This window comes from Harpegnathos saltator, unplaced genomic scaffold (assembly GCF_003227715.2).
Source record: "Harpegnathos saltator strain DR-91 unplaced genomic scaffold, Hsal_v8.6 scaffold55, whole genome shotgun sequence".
Taxonomy (NCBI): Eukaryota; Metazoa; Arthropoda; class Insecta; order Hymenoptera; family Formicidae; genus Harpegnathos; species Harpegnathos saltator.
Window position 1 is genome coordinate 328,306 of NW_020230371.1, and position 18,556 is coordinate 346,861.

Sequence of the window (18,556 nt, forward strand, 5' to 3'; positions counted from 1 at the left end):
GGCGAGACACGCGTCGCGACGGTTTCTAGCCGTGGAATTCCGCGAGATTAACGCGCTCGTGAGAGAGAGAGAGAGAGGGAGAGAGAGAGAGAGAGAGAGAGAGAGAGAGAGACGCGACGCGGTGCTCCGCTTCGCTCTCTCCGGATTTTCCTGCTCGAGTGTATTTCGGCTTTTGTTCCTGTCGCAGTCGCAAATGGCGATTCTTCTCCTCTCACAGTGCTGTCGCGCGCGCGCGCGCGCGTAATTATGCAGCATTAGCGCGAATAATCGCGATCCCTTGGTCTCTCTCTCGTCGCCCTCCCCCTCCTCCCGGCCCGTCCATCTATTTTTCTCGCTGCGGGCGTTATCAGCGACGGGATCGAGATAACGGCTCGAAGGAAAAAAGGGAGAAGGAGCGCGCGTAGGGCGCGCGGCAAAAAGCCGCGTAAATTTGGACGGACCATTTGCCGGGCGACGGGGCCGCACAGTGCACCGCCTTGTCTCCGCGTCACGGTCGGCGGGGGCGAGAGAGGGGGCGGACAGAAAGAGCCCACTGTGACGGGGGGCAAACGTGACGAATGTGTCCGAGGCGTTCGCTCTCGCGGGGAAATCGCGAGCCAATTAGCGCGCGCCGCAAATGAATCCTCTTTCACCCGAGCAGTTCTCCTCCTGGCCCCCCTCCCCCCTCGCCCCCCTTCCTGCGCCTCGTCTTATCGCGATCGGCTCAGGAGAGATCGCGCCGGCTGGAAATCAAGATACGCCGCTTGCCAGACAGCCTGCTACGGATACGTCCCGGAACGGGAGCGGGGGTTGGGAAGGGAGGTCGCGGCCGCCGGAGCTTCTTCGCCGAGGACGACCGGGGAGGGGAGAGTGGGGGGCTTCCTTCTATACCCGTAGCCGGTGGCGGCGCGAGTTTCCGTTTTCGCCGTCCTCGCCGATGCGCGCGCGCGGGAAAGTGAAAACGGCCGAAAGTGTTTCGCCGCGGCTTTCGCGCGTGCGCGCTTCTCTGCGTGGGCGGCGTTCCACAGTGTGGGCTTGTGTTTCAGAGCGTCTAGAGTTCAGCCGCGGATGCTGTGTGCGAACGCGGATCAAACGCGGGCCCCGAGGCATCCGAGGGGGCGCACGAAAGACGATCTCGAGTTTTAGATCGGACGTAGCGGGAATGCCGCCGCGCGGGGGAAGGGGATTGCTCGCGAGCGAACGAGTGGAGCGCGCGCGTTTTGGCGTTTCGACGCGGCTTCTGCCTCTTCTCGAGCGGATCCGCTCCTGCGAAAGATGGAAAACGGGGAAACGGAAGTCCTGATTCTCGCGCGGGACAACTTCGGCAGCGGGAATCCTTCGTCGGCTTCCTTCGTCGGCCAACTCGCGCACCGATTGATGATCCCCACCGATCCTTCTTGCATCCCGTCTTGCACTCGCGCGCAATTCAGCGCATACGGTATCGTACATCCTGCGCGCGTTGGACGTGTTGTTACACCTTGGAGCCACGTTGGGCCGCGGGGAATTTAATAGAGAACTTCCTGTATCGCGCGCGGATACGCGCCCGCGGGGGGATGAGGAGGAGGAATCGCGCGAGTCGGGCCAGCGCGCGTCCGCCTTGCGGAAATGAGAAGTCTCTTTTCCTCGTATTTCTCCCCGCCGCAAGCACCGACCGATTTCAATCGGCGGGTCACTTCCCACGAGCGAGACACAACTCCGATTGTTCCGCCGTCTCGGAAGAAACATTCGCCGTTTCCCGAATACGCCCGCTTCCGCTTCCTCCGCACTGAGAAGGACCCTCGGCGCGATCCTTCGGCGGGCGCGACGCCCGTGTGTATGTACGCATATGTGTGTGCGTGAGCGGGTAAGAAGGAGAAAGAAAGGGAAATTTGTAGGGACAGCGGAAAAAGGGAGAAAACTGTGTAATGGATACTCCCCCGATAATACGAGTTCTCGTCGCGCGGGGGGTCGCGGGGGATCGAGGCGAGTTTTTCCGCAGGCGAGGCAATCCAGAGAATCACGTTTTGCCGTCGCCGCGCAATGAAACGCTTTTCTTTCCGGCAAACAGCGCGGAGGCGAAAGGCGCCGGTCGCCATCGGTCGAAGCCAGCGGCGCTCGTCGTCGTCGTCGTCGTCGTCGTCGTCGCATAGTTTCGCCCTCCCCCCTCCCTCCCCGAGAATGAAAAGCCGGGCTAAACGAAATATCGAGTTGCCATTGTCATCGAGCCTCTGGACGGCCATTGTCGACGCGTCTCCATCGCCGTGGAACCGAATTCCGCGTCGTGCCTCTGTCTCTCTAATCCCGCCACGATGCGGCCGACTCGGCTTCCTCTTCCGCGATTCAACCCCCTCGCCCCGCGAGCGCGAGTCCCATTTGTCGTCGAAATAAAAGATCGCGCGAAGATAAGCCCGGCTCTTGCCATTGCAAACATTGCGCGACGACGACAACGACGGCTTCGAGCGACTCTCATTTTCCTCTTCCCCGTCGAGCGCTTTTTCTTCCGCAACTGACTCCGTTTCTTCGGCGATTCTTCGTTCGCGGCGCTTTGCCCGACGTGACATTTCTATTCCACTCATTCTCGGCAGATAAATTCCTCTATCGGGCGATTTTTTACGGACTCTCTCACCCCTCCTTTTTTACGCTCTCTCTCTCTCTCTCTCTCTCTCTCGCGGCTCTGAGATCGCGCCTACGAGGAGAATCCGCGCTGCTTTCGCGGACGCGTGTCAGCCGAGCGTATGCGCGCATTCGTTCGCGTTTCACTCGTGACGCGCGCATACACGCGCTCGCGCGCGCATCACCTACAAACCGATAAACACACACACACACACACGCGCACGCACGCACGCGCTCAGGTAACCGCGGCCACGGTCCGAGTTGGAATAGGCGACTGTCTCCGATGACGTTAAGCCGACACATTACAGTCTTAGCGCCGGGACCCCGTCCGAATCTTTTCTTCCTCCGCGGCCCGAAGCGAAGAAGAAACGCGACGGCGACGGCTCTCGAAATAGTCCAAGCCAACGAACGCACTTTCGACCATCGGAACGCACGCGGCGTTCCTTTCGGCGAAGGAGGAGGAGATCTCTTAGCCGAAGGATATCCCTCGAGGTAGCTCGATCAAAAGTAGCGAGCCCGCGAGAGTTTCATCAAGTTACCATTGCCATTAGCTAGCAGTAGTTACCGATCAGCGCTAATTGCTTTCACGGGGATTTCGCGATCGTTTTTCCCCATCGGGATTTTCGCCCATCGTCTCCCGCTCGCGCGTCCTCGTGGGAATCTCGTTTCCGGAATTCCGCGTCGTAGACCGCGGCAAGGAGGCTGCGACGAATCAATCATTTCGAAGGCGGACGCGTATTTCTTACCGAGCACCTCATACCTGCCGCGCGTCTCTTATGCCGTCAGAGATGCTCGCGCTCTCTCTCTCTCTCTCTTTCACGAGATCCTCCGACAGGTCGTGGCGGCGGGGGTGAAGGTTGCGGAAGGAGAAGACCGAGGAGGTGGAGGGAGAGACGGGGCTGGCAGGAGAGAACGACAGATCTGGCGTGTCGTTAAGATAGAGCAGGCCGATAACGCTCCATGACTAAACTCAAGCACGCACTCGCTCTCTCGCAGCACATGCGCTCTCGTCCTCGTCGAAAATACACGGATTATTCGTGCGGCCGAGTACGGCCCGAGCGCTACCGGGTGCTCGGGAATATGGTAATCGTCGCCCGAAAGCCAGCTCCGAGCTCCTCACGCGGGAGAGACGCGCAGCGGCGCAGGGTCAGCGAGGTCATGCGACGCCGCTTCTTCTTTCTTTTTCTTCTTTCTTTGACGATGCTCGCTGGATATAACATTCTTTGTCCCGCGGTGTGTCGAAGGTTGCGCGAGAAGCGAGCGGCGTTGTGCCGGTAAACGTTAACGCGTTAGAAGCGATATTAAGCGAGGATTAAGCGAGGGAGGGGAAAGAGAAAGAGAGAGAGAGCGAGAGAGGAGACAGAGCGAGGTCTCAATGAACGAGATTGCAATCTAAGGCCGGTATTCATAGTCGGGTCTCATATTTGAGGTCGTCCCGAGTTCATCTTCAGATGCCGCATGGATCGTTTGCTTGGCTACGTAGCACCGAAAGATAAACTCGGGACGATCTTAGATGGAACATGTGAGATCATCAATATCGACCTTGGTGTACATCGTCCACATTGCCTCGGAGACGGGGTGATTCGAGAGAGGATCGAGCGATTCGTCTCCCGAGGATCCGATTGTAACGGGTGGACTGCGCTTGCAGCTCAATTGCCTGCGCGACTCGAGGTCTGTTGTTTTCTAGGTCGACTCTGGAGTCTGAACCTTCCTTTCCCCTAGATACACCTTGCCTCACCTTACGGAGAGATCGGCTCAATTGACCCAATGGGGGGAAGCAAACGCGTTCTGGTCGAGGGGAGAAGAATTTCTGATAACTTGAAGTCGAATTTGCCTCGCAAGAATCGCAAGTGTTTCCTTCGGCCAGGACGCGCTTGGTCCGTTCGCCGTCACGTTGATTCGGCCCGACCTGAAGTTCAGCTAAAAGGAACAAGCCTCGCAGGCTGTCGCAGCGCGAATGACCGATCGACAAACTCGCGACTTTGCGATACGTCGCGGTCCTGCACGTAAACAAAGGCGTTAGACGCCGATCCGGGCTCTACTCATTAATTCTAGAAGGCTGCTCTCTCTCTCTCTCTCTCTCTCTCTCCCTTCGCTGCTCCGCCGTGTCTCTTTCCCAGCGTCGATAAAAAAATCCGGCGATTCGGCGTACCCTCCGACAAAGTAGCGCGGGAATACGGGCCCCGACTTGCTTTCAATAACAAAGTCAGCTGTAATCCAAGATGTTGTCAGCGCGGGTCGTCACGCGGGAGGACCTCCTGGTCGAGGGACGAGTCCTTCGCGTCTCGTGCGTGCCCACGGGCCGGGACCCGGGGCCCGAAGCGCCGAACTTCTAGTATTACACGACTCCACGGATTAGCCCCCGATAAACAACGTGTCGACGTGTTTCGCCGGGGAACGGCGGTTTCCGAGAAAGGCGCATGGACGAGAACTACGGGGCGACGACGACGACGACGACGACGACGACGACGACGGTGACGGCGACGGGAACGTAGCGAGAGTCTCGCATCGATGCTCTAGCAACATTGTGCCGGGCTCCAATCTCGCTTGTAAATCTCCCAGCTTCTTTGTTCCGCGAAGTATGAGACACGGTGTAACGAGCGATCTCATTCCCCCTCACCCTGCCCTTTTCCCTCCCCCCTCTCTCTCTCTCTCTCTCTCTCTCCTCTTTCTCTCCTGGGCTCTTTCGCCCAAGGAAATGATAAAACGCGGGCGCCAATTCCGAACGAGAAGCGAGAGACCATCCTCGAGCCTCGAGCACGTTTCTCCCCTTGCGAAAATTCCAAATTTCTCACCGGCCGATTCCGGATTCGGCGGCGCTCAATGAAAATCGAGATTTCCCAATCGAGCGAAATTCTCGCCACCAACCGTCGTTGCGGCGGCGATTGTCTGGTCTGGTCGTGAGCGCATCGCGACGCGAAACGGCCGCCGAGAGAAAGAGGCATAGAGGGGGCTCCCCCCCGCGGTATGTCTCGTACGAGGGATCATCGTGGCATATCAAGTGGCAGCGAGGCGTACTCTGACGTTTCGATTCTTCTGCGTAATTCGATTTTATAGCTTCCTCGCGAACGACTCCCGGCTCTTTCATCGTCGCGGCGGCAAGCTCCGGCCGAGCCGAGCGTCGGCGCACATCCCCATTCGGGAACCCGCGACTTCCGACGTGTGACGCGACTGCCAAGCGCGACGTCGCTTACCGTAATTCGCCGCGTCAAGATCGACGGCGCAAAGCGTTCTCGAACGCTCGACGAGAAATTGCCGCTTTCCTCGACGCGCTACGCCGCGCCGCGCCGCGCCGCTTCAAACTCGGCCCGATTCTTCCGCTCCGCGCGCGGCTTTCAATTAGACGTCTCGGGCGCGGCGACGAGGGGACCGAAATTTACGGCGCGCGTCTCTCGGGGGAACAATTAGTGCCGGTAAAAATGTGTCCTTTTCTCTCTTCTGCTTCATCTTTGTTTTTTCTTTTTTTTTTTTCTCCTTTCTTCTCGTTCTCTACGTTCACCCCGAGAGACGACGGCTCTCCGCCGTCCCGAGACACCGTAACGATCCTTCCCCGTCGGACTTGTTCGCCGAGACAGGCGCCGAGAGAGAACGCGCAGGAGAGACGCGGAGCGTTCCTAAAATTATTCCCCTTATCGGTCAATCGCGGTGTCAGGATATATATATACACACTTCTATCCGTTACGTACGCGCATGTACACGCATACGCGCGTACCTACACGGCGCGCGCACGCGCACACAGGCGCGTAAGGAGAGGCGAACGACGATCGAGATCCATATCGGAAAGGACAAGGTGCCTCTGTTCTACGTGGAGAAGTCTCTGGGTGCATTCTCTTTCTCCCTCTCGTCTCCTCCTTCTCTTCTTCCTCCTCCTCCTCCTCTTCTTCTTCTTCTTCTTCTTCTTCTTCTTCTTCTTCTTCTTCTTCACGTACTCGCAGACGCGAGTCGTAAAGCATACGCGCGCGCGCGGCTCCTCGTCCTGCGTGTTTCATTGCCTCTTGGCTCTCTTAATAAGCGACCTGACGCGAATTCCACCTCGTCGCATTTACGTCGCACGGGAAAATTAAAGCTCTGTGCTCGCGTCGTCGGCTCGACGTCTCATCCGCCTCTAATTACGCGATATTGTCTCGGAGGAGGAGGAAGGACAAGGGGGAGGAGAGCTTTGAATCCACTCGTCAGATTGTTTAATCGTGCAGACGGAGGTTGCGAGCTGCAAGACGCGTCTCTTCTTTTCTTATTTCTTCCTTGTCGTGTGAAGCGGCCGACGACGAAGGTCGCGATCGATTATTCAGCGGCCGATCGCGGTCGATATGAAAATTTGTGAGCATGCGCCATCGTCGCTTTTCCGCGGTTCCATCTTTCATTCATCGGCGGCGACGCGCGATTTCGTATGCGATCCGCGTATGCGGTTGCATCGTGTGTGACCGCATCAATCTGCATCCGAGTTCCCTTCTCCCGCTGTTTATTTCTCACCTGCCTCTCTTTCTCTCTCCTACATTTCGTGACTTTGTTTTCTCTTTCCTTTTTCCTCGGCGACGATGAACAGCGGAGGGAACGGTTTGATCCGCGTGTTCCGCCGACTTTGTCTTTATTTTCTCTCTTTCTCTTTTGTCTCTTTTGTTTGCACCTCGCGCACTTTCGGCGCACCCGAGCGCGCGCGCGGACTCCGACCTCTCTCTCTTTCTCTCTCTCTCTCTCTCTGCGGCGGTTCTTATTAAATCCGCTCGTATTGTATTCAAATTGGTTCGAGCTTTCGCGTCCTCCTTCTCCACCTCGGCTACCTCGTCGCGCGTCCTCGCATCCTTCACGACCTTGCTCTCCTCCTCGCTGTTGTGTCGCGAGTACTCGCTTATTAAAAGGCCCATTTACCGCCGGCGGATCGTTTCCGTGGCCCGATCCCAGCGGTAACCGCGACGATAAACGACGCGGCACGCCGTCATAATTGTAGAATCACGTACGCGCCCGGCGAAACGTACGGTCGTCAAGTCGATGAGGGAAAAAAACGCAATTCACACGAGAGAAAGCGAGAGAGAAGCCGCGTATCCTTCGCCGTCACCGTCGCCATCGCCGTCGCCGTCGCCGCCACCGAGAGGGCGACCGTTAATTCGGCAAATTCGGCCAATTGCGTAATTCCGAAAAGAGTCGTTGACCGTCTGGACGCCGCCGGGTGCGGTGGTGCGAAAGACGAGTAAAAAAATTTCGCGCCGGGGGCTGCGGGCGATCGAGCGACCGGGGGGAGGGGGCGGGAAGAGGAAGATGTGCCTCACACTCGCGCATGCACACACCCAGCTCTCTCTCTCTCTCTCTCTCTCTCTCCCCCCCTCTCTCCCCCTCTCTCTCTCTCTCTCTCTCTCGCGTGTCCAGCGCAATACCGGGAACCTTCTCCCCCAAGTTGGCAGTTGCGTCACGTCGCGGCGCGGCGACTACAAAGCGCCGCGGTTCCTCCCGCGACCCCCCTGCCGCCCCCCGTCGGCTCCGTGGGTAGCTCGCGATGCAGCACACAACACTTGCATACCATACTCATTTCGTACTTAAGCATTGCACGGAGCGCGCGTGTGCATCTCCGCACACGCACGCACGCGCGCATGGACGCGTCTCGGCCGTCAGCGCGCGCCAGCATCGGCGGATAAACAAAGGATTAATTAATGGAGACGCGCGACGCCCCCGCGCGCGCACCGGACTTCCCCTGTCTTCCTCGTTCGCGCCCGCGCGGATCCACCGAAGGAAGTTCTCCCTTTCCGCTCGATCTCTTCCGCGAAATGTTTTCCGCCCGGCGAACGCGCCGCCCGCGGCGGCGGATGCGTGTCCTGCGCCGTATTTTTCGGCGCGTCGACCGTCAGAGTCATCGAGTCGTGTATATTCCTCTTCTCTCGGCATGATTCGTGTCTCATCCGAATGATCATTTTTATTGCGATCTCCGCTCTTTATTATATATTTTTTTTTTCTTTCTTTCTTTCTTTTTGTGTGTCATCATTTAACACTTTTGAATCGAAATTCGCGGGAAACCGTCCTCGGCCACGACTCGACTCGTTCGCGAATGGCGCCGCTTCGCTGCCGCTCTGGCCGTTTATTTTTAGCGGGCGCATATTATCGTTAATTTCGATCGCGAGGCATAAGAAGCCGACGACCTCCTCCACCTCCTCCTCCTGCTCCTCCTCGTCGTCGACGAGAAATAATACCGTCGCAAGCGCGTGTGCGAGTGCGGACGAGGCGTGGTCGGTGACGCAGCATCGCGAATTGCGCTCGGGGACTGTCGATTCGTTAATTGCACCGGGGCTTCCAGAGACTACCAGGAATCTGAGGGATTCCTTAATTGCGCGCTCGCCGTCTGCCGCGCCGGCAAAGTGACGCGCTTCGCGACGTCCCGTCCTGTCGGATCGAATCCGCGACGCGCGCAATTTTCGTCTTTGTCGTCGCGCCATTATGGCGCGTCTTTATCTCAAGTCGACAAGATTCCGTTTGATCTCTCTCTCTCTCTCTCTCTCTGTCTCTGTCTCGCAAAAAGCTTTCCGTGAGGCAGAAATTCGCAACTGTTGCTGCAATTAGTGCATTCGCATGCAAATCGACCCGGTCCGGAGAGATAATGAACGGGTAACGAATGTAAATGCGTTAATTACGCGCCCGGCAGTGCTGATTATCCGGGCCGCGAGAAAGAGCTTGGCGAGACAATTTCGCGGATCTCGATCTAGTCCTAGCGAGTCCAACGACGAAAAACAGAGAGAAAGAGAGAGAGAGAGAGAGAGAGAGAGAGAGAGAGAGAGAGAGAGAAGCGACGACGTCGACGAGTGCTCTCTTTTCTCGTCGCTTAATTACCTCGCGCGCTCCAATTTCTTTCTTTCCCGGCAAGATCTTTTCTCCGCTTTCCGAAATCCGACCTCGCTTCGTCCAGCGGCGGTCTCTCTATTGAATCGCATCGCGCGTTGCGAATAAACACGTACACGCGCGCACACACACGTATACACGCACGCGGACGACAAGAGAACGGGGGGGGGGAAATTGATCGGTTATCGCACGGCCAAAGGGAGGGGGGAGGGAATCCGGACGGAACGTTGACCGGGTTCGGCGAAAAAATCGCAGATTGAAGTTTAGAATAAAGAAGCGAGTGTACTCCCCCGTCCCCTCCGACGCTGCCGTCCGTCCATCCGTCCGTCCGTCCGTCGAACATGCAACGCGTGATGATTTACGATCCTGCATAGGAGCGTACGAGCTACGCGCAACGCTCGAACGGAGAGAACGCATCGCGTTGCACTCGAGTGAATAACGTCTTCCGACGATCGCGATGCCTCCGTCCGCTTGCCTTCCCGCCATCATCACCACCACCCCCTTTCCGTTGCGTATCACCGCGCGCTGTTCGCGCCGACAATTTCAGCTGAAAACAAAACGGGAACCCGTCGTCCCCCCCCCCTCCCCCCCCCCCGCGCGTCAGGCTTTTCCTCCTTTGCCGCGCCTTTATCGTAGAATAAACTCCAAACTTAGCGAATTGTTGTCCACGACTGTTGCAGGTGAACCGGCCGCTGACGATGAAGAAGGAGGGCATTCAGACGAGAAACAGGAAGCTCTCGTCCAAGAGCAAGAAGAAGAAGGCCGGCGGCTGCCTAGGCCTGGGTGTCATGGGAGACATGATCAAGGCCAGTGGACACCTCGATCTCGATAACAAATCCTTCCACTCCGGCTTCGGAGCGCCGATGGGTAAGTCGAGAGAGAGAGAGAGAGAGAGAGAGAGAGAGGAGAGAGAGAGAGAGAGAGAGAGGGAGAGAGAGAGAGAGAGAACTTTACCGTTCATGACGGACGATTGTTGCTTCTCGCGAAATTAACCCGTTAGCGCTGTGAGACGGGGCTTTTTTGATCGAACAAAATCTATCGACCCATAACTTTCTTCTCCCGATTCTAATTCTACGTTCATCACAACTTCTCGTGCGAATCTTTCGCTTTCCGGTACCAAGAGTAGAGATACGAGCGGCAACGCGAGACTCGCGAGGGAGAAAGCAGCAAAGAGAGAGAGAGAGAGAGAGAGAGAGAGAGGGCGAGTCTCGCGAGAGTCTCGAGTGGGACGCGCGGACATTAAAGGAGCGCGCGGCTCTCATTATCGTTGCAGGTACGTCGCAGCATCATCACACGATGCATCCGGCGATGCAGCATTACATGTATCACACGGGTGTCGGCGTGGCCGGAGGTCTTCATCAGGGATTTGCGCCACCGGCGCCGCCCCCCATCCACCCGCACTCGCATTCGCATTCCCATTCTCATCACATGACGAGTCTTCAGGGTCTGCAGCTGACGACGAACGCGATGGTAAGTGCGCGCGCGCGCGATGGTCGTTACGTCCGACACGTCGGCTTAGATTGACCGAGAGCTCGGCCCCGCGAGCCGCCGACAATCGATCAGAGGATATCGATCTCTCCCTCTGAGCCGCGCGCGCGGAATTGCGCCCGCGAGACTCGCTCGCTCGCGCGAGCCGAACTCGACGATCATTCAAACGCGGCAACGGCGGACCAACGCCGCGCGGAGGAGACGATTCCTATCTTGGCGCCATTTTCTTTCTCTATAGTCGAGAGATATGAAATTTTCCGACGTGCTAAACGGCTATTATCGTTAGTTTCTTTCCGCGTAACTTTTGGCGCGTGAGGAAATGCAAATCGCGCGACGGATTGAATTAAGGGGACCGCGGAGGGTCAGATTGCTGAAAAATCGTGCTTGTTTTTCATGATATTTTGTGACCTGAACTGAATAAATATGCAAGAATGAAAATTTTAGGTATATTTATTCAACGTATGAAGAGTAGAAAAATTTTGTTTTTATTAACAAATACTCATATAAATATACGATATATATAGCTGAAATATGCTCTCCTTTTTTTTTTTTTCAAGTTATCGTTTTTGCAGTAATATCTCGGCCCTCGGTAGTCCGATCAGAGTGAATTTTAGCGAGAAATCTTGAAGAGACTTATCGTTTATCCGGTAAACCACTACAAAAAAAATGAAACAAGATTAACAAAATGGCAGCTGTTATTAGGAAAAAATTCAAATTTTTCAGTTCTTTCACAATAAAAAGATTAATATCTCGAAATGAAATATTTCGACGGAGTTGTCCATGGTTCCACCCGAGAGCCAGATGAACAAATATTATTGCTTCAAACTTTCAAATCGACACGAAGCTCAGTTTCGGAGAAATCACCGCAAAAGGTTGAACAATAAAATTTCGAGAAAAACTCGTTTAAAATTTAAGTGAACGTATATTTATATGAGTATTTGTTGGTAAACCAAATTTTTCTACTCTTCATATGTTATGTAAATATATCTCAAATTTTCATTCTTGTACATTTATTCAGTTTGTCATAAAATATTATCAAAAACAAGCACAGGTTTTTCAGTAATCTGTGACCCTCTTCAGTCCCCTTAAGGAAAAATAAACAAACAGTTCGCGACGTCTTCTGAAAATTTCGAGTTGTAACCGACCAAGTCTCGGGAAAGAACGCCGCCGCTTCGCTCGCACGACCGGCGGCGGCGAAAGTGGAGCGTCCTAAAGAGCGGTAACTTTTGTCTGCTTACAGAGCGGCTGGCGATCGGAGTATACATGAATCGCGAGTGACTAGCAGCTCAGGACGCAGCCCACCACTCCCCCGTTGTAATGTAATGATAAAAATAATACAGAAAAAACACGACACAGAAAAGACAGAAAAAGCAGAAAAAAAGAGAGAAAGCGCGAAGGGAGGCGCAACGCGCAACGGAAAAGCGACGACTACGACGGCGACGGCGACGGCGACGACGAGCGCGATCGCGATCGCGATCGCGCAAGCAGCAAAAGCAAACACAGAGCGCTCCTCTTCTCTTTCTCGCTCGCGCGGGCCTCCTTTTTTAATTAGGTAAGGGAGCACGATCGATCACTGACGACACACGAAAAGCGCGCGCGCGTGCGTGCGGTTTTATCCCCCGGAACCCCGACGCGCGTCGTCCGTGACCGGTCGTGGACGACGGCGACGGCGACGAACGCGCGCTCGGTCACACGGTCATGCGACGGAGCGAGATAACGGCGTCGCCCGTCGGATCTCTCTTACACAAGTGGAAGAAGCTCCTGTAAATATGTAAAGTTTCATGTCGGGGCCCGTCGTCGGAGTCCCGGCTCCAAGTACAAACAAAGTCAGCTACTATATCGTCGAGTCTTATATATGAGATACATATAGCATGTAAATAAATATTAATTATATAGACACAAGAATTTATATATAATTACATGCGCGTGTATGTGAGTGTGTGTTGTACGAACGAGCGACTGCGAGAGCGCGTGAGTGAGTGAGTGAGTGAGTGAATGAATGAGAGAGAGAGAGAGAGAGGGGGGAGAGAGGGAGAGAGAGAGAGAGAGAGAGAGAGAGAGAGAGAGAAAGAGAGAATACGAGTGCGCGTGTGCGTGTGTGTGCGTGTGCCCATGAGACGCCCGCAGAGCGACGACCTTCTTTTAGGTAGCTGCTCCTCATCTCTCGGAGGATGCTGGGCGAGCGCGGCCGGACGTCGCTGGAGCAACGTGATTTCTCGGCTCTCTCTCGCGCGCGCGAGATCTCTCGCCGAGGAAAGCGCCCGCCGTGTGCCGGGGCATCGCGTGTCATCGCGCGCCCAGGATCGATACCGGGATGAAGGGGAGCAGGAGACAGGTAGACGATGGACAGGCGGAGGTCGAGGGAGAGAGCAAGACAAGAAGGGGAGGGGGGGGGTCGTCGCGGGCGTCGTCGGCGAACGAGTCGGGGAGGAGCGCGTGCATGGGGAGTCGACGCGATATCGTGCAATTTTCAAGAGACGTTTATTCGACGGGAGTTCGTAACTTCGGTGCGGGATCGTTTGGACGTTCTTCGAGGGTCCTCGCCGCGGAGCGAGGCGAGGCGACGTTGGAGACGTAGGGCGTGGTGAAGAGGGGAGGAAGGGAGAGAAAGAGAGAACTCGTCGTCGGGTCCCTCGAGTCGTTCGGTCGGAATTAACGAGACGACGACAGCGAGCGAACGAGCGCCGGCGCGGCGGACGCTCGTCAACGCGAGCGAGCGTTCATTTCTCGCGGGAAGACGCCGCGACGTTGCCCGTTCGCTCGCTCGCTCGCTTAGAATGTACAATAATCTGACTGACGAGTGACTTTCCACTGTCCGCGAAGCTCTGCGCAGGCAGCAACAATCGGTTGGTGCCCAGCGCGGCCGCTTGAGCGATGTCTCTTTTAGGGAACATATTGGTCGCGCGACGCGCGACGGCTAATCGATCGATCGCGCGCGACTTTTCTTTCTTCCGTTTTCCAAAGAAAAGCCGGCCGTCACACACTCCCCTCGGAGACCGGCTCCGTCCGGCCGACGGGCTTGTGTGTGCGCGCCTGTGTGTGTATGAATTATGACGCGCCTAAGATGCAATTTATTCTCGAGGAATTGAAACGCTTTTCTCACGACCGCGCGCGAGCCTCGGCCTCGCGAGTTTCACGCTGAGCTGATTGTCTCGAAGACCTCTCTCAACTACTGTTTTAGTTTTTCTATTCGTCCGTTTTCCTCCTTTCGTTTTTTATTATTTTTTTCTTTTTTCACCTGCCCCTTTCCGACAAAGACTCTCGTGTGTATTCTCCCTCCGTGTCGGCTGTCGGCGTCCATTCGTCCAGCACCGTTCTGTGTGTCGTACCGGTTAGTGATAGAGTTCACGTAGGTGTAATAAGGCGTATAGGGTAAAATTCGTAAACTATACACGAAGCCTCCGGCGGTCGCTCGCGCTCGGTCGGCCGGCGGCAGAAGCAAGAGGAACAGAAGGAGAGAAAGAGAGACGAGTCGACGCGCGCGGTCGCCGGATCGCACACGAGCGTTTTAGCTTCATAATTTAGTCACGGCGAACACGAGGAGTCCACATTTATCCACACACACACACACACACACACACACACACACATGAGACACACAGAGGAAGAGAGAGAGAGAGAGAGAGAGAGATACACTCGCCCATGTACGATAAACACACGCACACAGTCACACCTACACGGACAGCGGCAGTCAGCGCGTGGTGGAACACGAATGAACACGCGGTTGAAGGCGGAAGTGTAAATTTTGTATCTTCGAGATTGTGTATCGTTATGTAATAATAGTATATATATATATATATCTATATATATATATATATATATATATGCAAATGGAGAAGAGAGAAAATAAAAAAACTATATATATATATATTTCGAGACGCGTGGCGGGATCGACCGTCGCGCGCGTTAAGTGATTGTGCATAATTAGCAACTAATTGCGCATCTCGTAAACCCGCATATAGATAGTCAGCAGGATGTAATTGACGACTCATCGGCGAGCGAAGAGCCACGAACCACGAGAGAGAAAGGTCGTACGGGGGTGAGAGCGCCGGGCGATCGTTAGTACATTGTCATTGTCATTGTCGCGATCATTCGATTGATTGTCCATCGATTGATTGATTGATTGATTGCCACTCGTGAGAGACTCACTCGCTTGAGTTCCGACCACATTGTGATTTTCGATTTTACCTACACTCGCGTATGTTTTTTGCGACTAAATAGACGTACGTAGGTAATACGAGGGCCGAATAAGCTGGCGAGGAAGAAGAGAAAGAAGAAGGAGGGAGAGAGAGAGAGAGAGAGGAGGGGGAGAGAGAGAGAGAGAGAGAGAAGTCTCGAAAGAGAGTCGAGAGGAGGTGGGAAGGGGAGGACGCACTTTGTCAAAAGTCTGTGTGATTTCTCGTAGGAGAATGTCGCGCGTACTTTTTCCTCTCGCCGCAAAGACGAAAAGAACAAGGGTTGGGGGGAGGGAGGGGCATAGAGTCAGATGGACGAGTCTATCCCGCTTGGGGGATGGAAAAGGGGTAGCGGTGGTAGCGGCGATTTTCCAAAAGACTGAAGAGAGGAAAGGAAGGGAAAGTGTCGATGGTACTTTGGCGTGGGCCCCTCGCGCGTCCAGGTCGAGAGGATCGATGGGGGAGAAAGAGGAGGTATCTATTAATAGTATTATTAGGGAGTAGCGAGTAGCCTGTGTAAAGAGAACGAAAAAATGATTTCTAAGGGAGGAGGCCGATCGCACCAGCACGAACGCGCGAGAGGGGGGATAGGAGTTTTCATTTGCGGGTTGTCTTTTCCTGGAGAAGCAGGCGAGGAGAGTGAGCCGAAAGATTATTAAACGAGTGAGCGACAAGGGGGCGAGAACAGGCGACAAAAGAAAGAGGGGCGGGAGGGTGCAAAAGGAAAGAGGAAACGAGCGACCCTGTCGCGCGCGCGCGCGCGCGCGCGACCAACAGGATGTCAAACGGATGTGTATAAAGCGACATTGTAAGATATCATTGTAAAAAGAGGTTTTAACTTAAAATAAATTAAATGATAAATCACGCATACACCGACCAATCTTTAATCGAATATTATGTAACTATAGATGTGTATATGTACAATGTATAGCATTATATGCTCTCTCTTTCTCTTTCTCTCATCTTTTTCTCTATACCTATCTTTCATTCTCTCTCTCTCTCTCTCTCTCTCTCTCTCTCTCCTCTCTCTCTCTCTCTCTTTCTCTCTCTCTCTCTCTCTCTCTCTCTCTCCTGTATCTTCGCGCTCAAGATCGCCTGTATTTTACCATTCCGCTGCCTCGATTAGACACCCGCGATTTGCACTGCCCGAAGCGAGTCCGCTGTTTTTTCAATCGCGATAACATCGTCGCGTTATCATCGATATTGGGACGACATAAATTTTCCTGCACGACGAGATCAATGCGACGGCTCTACGTCCCTTGATAAATCTCTCGCAGCGTATAACCGGTATTACGGAATTATTAATGATTTTATCCTGCGTTTCCTTCTATCTCCTCTCTCTCTCTCTCTCTCTCGTCAAAAACGTGACGATATCGCATCGTTATCGGGACACCAATATATCCGCTCTACGAATTGAATTTCTTTTCGCTTCATGGCTGCGCGCGCGTGCAAGAGAGAGAGAGAGGACCGCGGATCTTTAATCAATCACGCGTACCGATAACAATATCGTTACGGAATTATTAATGATTCCATCTCGCTCGCTCGGCCGCATCGCGCGCGCCGCCGTAATGTCATTATCGGCGATGTCGTGAGCAAAATTCTTTCGCGTTCCGAAACAATGCCATCGTTGTGATAAATCGCGTGCACCAATCAACCGCGGCAATACTACTCGGCCGTACGCGCGCTCGTCCGTGCAATCTCCGGTCCGACTATGCGCGTGCATCTCCGTCTCTCGTAACACGCCCGGCTTGTTGGACGCACAATGTGCGTAGATCGCGCACAATTCCGTCAACGTTGTTAGCGCGAGCCTGCGATACGACCGCGAGGATTATGCATTATTATTCGCGGCTAATCCGCGATTAATCACGAGCTTGTCAGCGAAGGGGCGGGAGAGACCAGGCAGCCCGTTTTCGTTCAGCGCGAACGTCGTCGCGCTTCAACTCAGCGTTTCACGCTGGTTGTCTCTGTCGAGGATCATCTATTTTCGGCGGCGTTTTTTCCCTTCCCTTTCGTCGAAAATACGAGACGAGGCGTATTTCCCACGAAAGGCGCCTCGACAATCCGAGTCAATAGCGGAATAGCGGAATAATCTTACCTCTCAACGGCGCTGTGTGCCGCGCAGCAAGAGCGGGGGTCCACAGGTCGATGTCGGTCCGAGTTGCTTCTTCCTGCGCCGTCGTGCAGCTCGCTATAATTAATTAAAAGGCGTAACTTAATTGAGCGTTATCGGGTGAACGAGGCGTTTACATGTAAATCGAGGCAGCGCCGCGAAAACGAAATAATCGCCGCGAGGTCGCGAATCAATCCCTCCTCGCTGTATCGCGATGAAATATCGGCAGCCGCGCGACAGCTTTGATCAGCGGCGTCTGTGTTAACGATCGCGGCGAGATGGCAGTAAAAAGCGAAGGAAAAACAGCCGGAAAACTCACCGGAGGATGAAAAGAGACTGAAGGGGCGGAGGAGGAGGAGGAGAACATCCATAACCAGTCCTCGCGAGTGGATCCGCTTTTCCCGTCCGATCCTTTTCGCGAAATCGCCAACACCGCGACGTGTCTATTACAGACACTCTCACACACACACACACACACACTCGCGTGCACCCACGACTCACGTCATTGCGAGGACGATGACGAAAGCATACGTTTGCTTCCCTCTTATCGAACTTCCGCTCTTTCCCTCCCACTCTTGCCAAGAGAGGAGACACAATCCATCCGGAAAGGAAAGAAGCCGCGGACGTAACTAAGCACACGCGGCGAAAGAATGATGTCCCGACTGACTTTCTACGCCTTCTTCTCAAATGGGACTGCGTGCCGGCGTAATTTTCGCGCGCACGTAAACAAACACTGCGATCGCGCACACGTAAACAAACACTGCGATCGCGCGCGCCAAGGTCGGCGAGAGAGGTGCGTCGGTGACTGCTTTTATCTACGAGAAAGAGAGAGAAAGAGAGCGGGGGGAGGGGGGGCAGGGGCGCCGAGAGGTGCGAGGTAGCGCAGAACGAGGGATTCCGAGGTGCGGGACGGTTATCCCGCGTGCAAGCAGCTATAAATTGTACCGTAACCGTTATCTACTGTGTATTTGAAAATTTATAAATGTGTGATATCTACTTAACTACACGACTCGTCTTCATTCAATTCCCCCCTTCAAGCTCCCCCTTTCTCCCACCGGTCTCCCCCGGTGGACTCTATCGCGTCCCGATTATCTGTTAACACACTCGCGGAAATCCGTCTATTATCCTAGCGAAGGGGAGAGGGAGAATTTTATACCGTAACGGCGAGGAAATAATGTCCATCGACATAACGTCCGGGGGCCAATTTGTCAACATTTCGTGCTGGAGATAGAGAACAAGGAAAAGAGGACGAGCGTAAGACGAGGAGAGAAAATTCGCGTAGCGGGGAGCAAGAAGCAGCCACCTTGGAGGGCAACTTGGAGCACGATTCTCGGATAAACCTCGCCGGCCTCGCTTTTCTCTTCCTCTTCCTCCGCCCCTCTCTCTCTCTCTC

General features: G+C 54.6%; 1 protein-coding gene and 1 long non-coding RNA gene across 5 annotated transcripts in view; one reads left to right on the top strand and one right to left on the bottom strand.

Moving 5' to 3' along the window:
• The window catches only part of LOC105191753 (GATA-binding factor C), a 92,965-nt gene extending 80,755 nt beyond the window's left edge, over window positions 1–12,210 (top strand). For 3 of the 4 annotated variants that reach the window (XM_011155396.3, XM_025303469.1, XM_025303468.1), the window contains exons 6-8: window positions 10,071–10,257; window positions 10,664–10,860; window positions 12,119–12,210. In XM_011155396.3, coding sequence (XP_011153698.2) covers window positions 10,071–10,257; window positions 10,664–10,860; window positions 12,119–12,145 — 411 coding nt within the window. In that variant the 3' untranslated portion in view covers window positions 12,146–12,210. The remainder of the gene's footprint in view (window positions 1–10,070; window positions 10,258–10,663; window positions 10,861–12,118) is intronic. The other variant, XM_025303470.1, reaches the window with a different exon arrangement.
• LOC112589582 (uncharacterized) overlaps window positions 1–18,162 on the bottom strand; it is a 45,220-nt gene extending 27,058 nt beyond the window's left edge. The window contains exon 1 of the long non-coding RNA XR_003113654.1: window positions 17,149–18,162. This is a non-coding gene — a long non-coding RNA (uncharacterized LOC112589582). The remainder of the gene's footprint in view (window positions 1–17,148) is intronic.
• Window positions 18,163–18,556: the final 394 nt, after the last annotated feature.